Source organism: Nuphar pumila, chromosome 17 (assembly GCF_984573655.1).
Source record: "Nuphar pumila chromosome 17, dmNupPumi1.hap1.1, whole genome shotgun sequence".
Taxonomy (NCBI): Eukaryota; Viridiplantae; Streptophyta; class Magnoliopsida; order Nymphaeales; family Nymphaeaceae; genus Nuphar; species Nuphar pumila.
Window position 1 is genome coordinate 58,031,154 of NC_143265.1, and position 6,194 is coordinate 58,037,347.

The 6,194-nt window shown below is 38.7% G+C and overlaps 1 protein-coding gene across 1 annotated transcript; it reads right to left on the reverse strand.

The window, feature by feature from the left end:
• Positions 1-834: 834 nt before the first annotated feature.
• Positions 835-4,823, reverse strand: LOC149811991 (uncharacterized). Its single transcript, XM_089992958.1, has 9 exons — positions 4,815-4,823; positions 2,383-2,448; positions 2,145-2,285; positions 1,928-2,060; positions 1,742-1,821; positions 1,443-1,520; positions 1,251-1,340; positions 956-1,136; positions 835-854 (listed from the first exon to the last, which is right to left on the reverse strand). Exons 1-9 carry the CDS (start codon positions 4,821-4,823, stop codon positions 835-837), a joined length of 798 nt encoding a protein of 265 aa, XP_089849084.1.
• Between the last annotated feature and the right edge of the window lie 1,371 nt (positions 4,824-6,194).

Here is a 6,194-nt window from a genome sequence, read left to right on the forward strand (position 1 = left end):
ATTTAGTTTTGCATTATTTTATCCATAAAAAATTGAAAAATATTGCATCTATGCTCTCTTTTACGTTTTATACATGTTAGATCAAGTTCTTGAATTTTCTTTAACAGTCCTGCATGAATCTTGATTCTGGCCATGCGTTAACAGCGTTATTTTATGTACATTTTTTCGTCATTTTGGTCTAAATTTCACTACAAGAATTTTGTGGATTAGCGACAGACGCTATTCAATGCTAATCCGTCGAAAATCCGTCACTGAACTGTTTAGCAACGGATTGGCAATGGCTTAGCGATGGATAGTGTCTGTCGTAATTCCTTGCTCACTAATTAGCGATAGAACTGATATGTCGCTACTTTCATGGCTAATTTGCGACGAATTAAAGAATGCCATGATCCATCGTGAGCCCGTCACTATTTGGTTTTGCAACAGATATATATTCGTCGCTAATCCATCACGAAAATTTAATGATGAATATGTATCCATCTCTAAATTCCGTCGCCAATTTAGCGATGGATTACATTCCATCGTAAAACATCAGTTGATTCAGTTTTTGAGACAGATAAATATATGTCCCTAATCCGTCGCTAAATTTGCAACGGATATTATTCATCGCCAAATACCGTCGTCATTTTACTACTGAATTTTTTTGAAAAATTCATCGCTAAATATTTGCGACGGATAATATCCATAGCAAAATTTTAAAAAAAAATAAAATAATTTTTTTTGAAATATAAATGTCAAGAAAAAATTTCTCATTATACAATTTATAAGAATTGCACCCAAGGTACAAGTCAAGGCTTTAAGTGGACATGTATCACCAACCTGTACAATAGCAGCTCAAGATATAGAGTGAAGACCTACACAAAGTCAAGTTTAGAGGACAATAAGAACAACAAATTTAAAAATATGGGAACATAAATTTAGTTATTATAAAACCAAACTTTAAAATGAAAATTACCATGTCCTGGGAAACGAGGAATAGGAGCCAAATCCCCACCAGGCAGCACACTATCACCAAGGACAGGTGACCTCCCCATTATTCCTACCCCAGGAGTGCCGGAACCAAGCATGCCAGGCCCTCTAGCTATTACATTCTGACCATGAACTCTAGGGCCCAAAGGAACACCTCTATTCAATGGCTGCAAAAGAGAATATTCATTATTTTAAGAAAAGCAAAGTCGGATCACGATTTAAGGTACTAGGTAAACGTGCAGAATAATACTATTAAAGTGATAGAAAAGAAAATAAAATACCGCTCCAAATCCTGGACCAGGAATACCCAGTCGTCCTGCAACACCGATCATATGGCAAGAGTGTAGTTCCTCTACCAGGTGCATGTATGCCTATTAAAAGCATGACAACACAACATGGATGGTTTTTTGTCAAACAAGATAGTAACTTAAACTAATATTAAGACAACACAATTAACAATACTTAAACAAAACAGCACCTGGTACTGCCCCTCTGCCCGCTGCAACAAATGGTGCTACAGGAGCTTGACTAACAATACGCTGCTTATATGACTGCAACAAGAGTGATCATGTCAGCACAAGTAAGAAACAAGCTTGCAACTCCTGAGATGAACTGCAGTCGATATTTGAAATGAGGGGTATGCTCTAACAATTTGTTGTTGTTTATCAACATAACTATTGGTAATTCTAGTAACAAAAATCATACTGGGCAGGAAGCAGTGCGCAAAGGAGCCCACTTTAATCAAACAAACAAAAAAACTATGAGTTCGAACCTGAGCAGGCTTTGAAGGATTTGCAAAGCTAACACGCAAATTAAGACCACCAAATTCATGCCCATCCAGTGCTTCTCTAGCTATAGTTCAATATTCAAGGAGAAGATTAGAACAATTTAATCTTTTAATGACAAATATAACTACAGCCTTAAATCAATTAACTTGTATAAATACCATAAGACTTACCTTTGTCAGCACAAGCAGAATGAACAAAGTCGATGAAGCCAAAGCCACGGATATTTCCATTGATACCAATAGCCAAGCAACAATTCTTAACTTCTCCATACTGTCCAAAAAGCATCCGCAAAGAGGTCTCCACCTGTCATGTAGCCAGCAAAAGCATGCTTAGTTTTAAGTAACAGGAAAAGATGGTGGTTAGCTGGTGAAAATGATGAGAGCCTACATTTGGCATGTGCTTTGTTATACGATCCACAAATAAGACTGCAGAAAACATGTTCTTCACATTTTTACAATCTGACCACTCAACACGTAAAACTCGCCCATCCATATTCACTGTGTTCATTGATGACTTTGCAACAAAAGCCTGAGAGATTATAGTTTGAGGAGCCAAAACAAATGTCATAGGCAAATAATCAACAAGAAAAACTTACAATACCAGAAAGCTACAAATATCAACTGACCTGAGACTTCAGGTTGTATTCCACAAAACCATAACCCTTACTCTGGCCTGCAGAATTTCGCAAAACCTGAGCAAAAATTGACATTCAAATCAGTAATTCCTAGCTGAGTTTTGATGAGGGAAAAAAATACAACGCAATATCATGCATGTACTCAACACCTTAAAAGCATGTGGTGAGAATAACTTACAAAACACAGAATGAGGTCATAAATATATGAACCTTAAATACACATCAGGAAACAAATTTCTGGAGATTAAGTGAACCCACACTAGCAAACAAATACAAGCACTCACATGCAGAAGTAAACCCCTATGTGCATCTCTATTGGCACCTATAGGTTGAAAATTTACAGCTGAAGATTACATTGGAAATGCAGAACGAGAGAACACCAACAGAAGCACATTGTCTAGAGTACATAGAAACCTTCCAGACGTGCGTTGAAATTTTGTCAGACATAACCGACAAAATATTTTAAGCAAAAACAACTCAAGGTACTAATATAAAAAATGAGCATGGACTTTTTACATCCTAAAACCAGGCGAACAGAAGGTCCAACACCAACCTAGCACCAATTATGGTATATGAAAGGTGTCCATCCAAAACCCATACATCATTCATTCCCAGTAGAACCTTGTGATTAACCAAAACCCCAAATCATTAATTCTTGCAAGAGAAAATGCAAAGAAATATAAGATGATTAAAGCATCTTTCTTTGCAGAGCCAAGTCAAGGCAGAAAAAACTCTAAGTTTATGGGTAAGACCAAGTTAAGACAGAAAAAGCACTGGGCAATGGGTTGTTCCAATTGGTTGATAAACAAACTAAAGAGTGCTATAATTCCCAGTTGTAATCCTTTAATATAAAATGCTTCATCCATGTCAAAAGGGATAAAGAACAGTATATCACACAGTCCACCAGTAAAAAGAAGAAAATGTACACCTTTTTCATCTTAAGATTCTTGAAAAGGTACACACAATCCTCAAATCATTAAGCCTTGAAAAGGCTTCAAACAACAAAGGAAGCAGTAACTTGATTGGATCTACTGATCTAGAATGTGCTAAACAAGGATCAAAATGATTGAAACAGGAATATTCTCCACCTAATATTATGAAACTGCCAGTAACTTGAGGGATCAATTACAATACTGCAAACAAACAAAATCACCAAAAGCTAACCACAGCATGTAATACAAGCAAAAAGAGAACAGCCCAATAGAAAGTGCTGCCAAGGTGCAGAACAATTAAAATCATGCATCTAAACTAAGAGCCTATGAAGTTTCTTGATGAGAAACCAAAAATGCAGGAGTTGGACAGTATGATCGCACATGACCTCAACTTTATGCCTATAATTTACATCAGTTAGCTTATGCACTCCCTTCCACACTCATCAAAACCTAGTAAATCTCTGATCAATACCTGCATGAACAACCAAGATGTAGATTCTTACAAGTTGGGTGATGTGCAATCTGCTCATTGAAAGGGCACTGCATAATCATTATCACCAGCCTTCTATGATCCCCACTTCTTTCACAAAACTGGCTGCATGATCAGCAAAAAGCGGAACAAAATTCCAAGGATACACATGTGAAAGTGCACCGTGGCTGTCAATTAAAACCAGAAAATGAGATCAGATTTTTCGGAAGCTTGTGTGGTTGTAGAATGTATGTCAGTACTATAAGATCCTTTTTAAGATATAGCTTGGTAAAACAAAAAAAAATCATGCTAAAAAATTAGACATTTAGAAGCCTCACTCCTCATATAGATAAGAGTGTGCCTTAAATGAGAAATGTCCCTTAAGAAAAAAGAAGAGAACAGGTGCTGGCTGGGAAACTTTTGATGATATGCATGCACAAGCAGCAGATATTATCATTAAGTTCCACCAAATGTTTCTTTTTTCTGTACAACTGTATGCTACCAGTAAGATTGAATAATGTATGGAATTAAATGGGTTTAACTCTTCAACATGTCCGAGCAAAAAATTGTCATGCTCTACTACACGATGAAGACTGGAACTTAAAATCCAATCCAACATTTGTGTAGCTTAGGGTTAATACTCACCAAAAAAGTAAAAAGAAAATGAAATTAAAATCAAAATCAAGAATATGTGATGTACAAAAGGAGGCTGGTCAAAATTCAAAGGTTTCATCAAGTTTTTGGGGTTCCTAAGATGCATCGTTAATGTGGAACATGCATAAGAAGCTTTCACAAGGAATTCAAACTAGAGCTATTTATCCATTGATTTCTGTTTGGCATATCAATATAACAGCTTCCAAAAATTGACAGCCTTCATTTAATGAGAAAACATCAGGGTTCCTGTTTCAAGGCCTAGGTACAAATGCAATGCGGGCATGGGGTAACTCTAGCAGGAGATTCAAATTCTTGGGAATTATACAAATTTTCAGCTTTTTTGTTTTTGTTTTAGAAAAGATCATCACATTCGCCATCTTCTTGAAGGCTTATAATTTTGGGAAGAGCCTCAAACTAATAAATGTAGCTATTGGAGAATCTCAACACTTGAACACAAGACTACCAAAAGGATGAGTTGTGTATAAGATGGAAAAAAGAATTGCATCCGAGGTACAAGTCAAGGCTTTGAGTGGACATGTATCACCAACCTGTACAATAGCAGCTGAAGATATAGAGTGAAGGCCTACACAAAGTCAAGTTTAGAGGACAATAAGAACAACAAATTTAAAAATATGGGAACATAAATTTAGTTATTATAAAACCAAACTTTAAAATGAAAATTACCATGTCCTAGGAAACGATGCGGCTCTAGCGATGGTTGACGGTGATGGCATCCGGCTGTGGACGGAGAAGGGGAGAAGGCGTCATGGTGGGTCACGATGGTGGCGGCCTCCAGTCGACGCTCGGACGGAGGGGAGACACTGGAACGATACAGGAAAGAAAAGGGGAAATGGAAACAGAGGAAGAGACGATGGTGGTCACGGCGGCGGCGCGGCTTCGGCCGATCGGCAAACGGGGAAGGAAGGAGGAGGAGGTCACAACGGTGACAATCGCACTCGTCTCCGGCAGGTGCCCAAACTGACACTTCATGGTGGTGGCTCACCCGACTTCTGGCGTCAGCGGTGGAGGGTTTCGGAAGAGAGGGAATCGCCGAAATGGTGAGGTGATGTCGCAGGTTCTAGCAACTACATGGCTCACAACTGAGGTGCCCTCAAGTCGGCTCTTGAATGGAGAAGGAACGAAGGAGAAAGGAGGTGAGACGAGGGGTCAGTTGGGGGTGTCAGCGACGACGCTGCTCTGGCGAGGCCATAGACGGGGAAAGGCAAAAGAGAAGAAGAAGGAGGTGGCACCACAGACAGGGCTCTCGATGGCGGCACACGGCGGCGAGAGAGTTGGAGTGAGGGAAGAAGGAGGAGGTGAAGGAGAGAACTCAGGTGGCGGCTGCGTGCGAGGGAGAATTTTGTGTCCTAGTTGGCCGTTTTATATCGAAAATTAGCGACAAAAACATTCTGCCTCAAACGCCGCTGCAAATTAGTGACGAAGTAGCGACGAAAAAATTTTATCACTCATCCATCATGAAGTTGCAACGGAGTTTGAGACAGAATGTTTTCGTTGCTAAGTCGTCGCTAATTAGCGATGGATTTTGAGACAAAATTTTTCGTCGCTAATTCCACAACTAATTTCAATTTTAGGGACGACTAGTTTTCTCTAGCTAACCCGTCGCAAAATTGCGACGAATTATTTCTGTCACAAATTTCTGTCGCTAATTAACGTTTTTCTTGTAGTATTTTTTATGAAGGTTATATACATATATTTGCATGAATTTGGAAAAATTTCATGATTTTTGG

What these genes read in the sequence shown, in the direction of transcription:
- LOC149811991 (XM_089992958.1), bottom strand. An exon ending in AATACAACCTGAAGTCTCAG is followed by an intron (nt 2,286 to 2,382) that starts GTCAGTTGATAT and finishes ATAATCTCTCAG; the next exon opens with GCTTTTGTTGCAAAGTCATC. An exon ending in TCCTCGTTTCCCAGGACATG is followed by an intron (nt 855 to 955) that starts GTAATTTTCATT and finishes GACTTTGTGTAG; the next exon opens with GTCTTCACTCTATATCTTGA.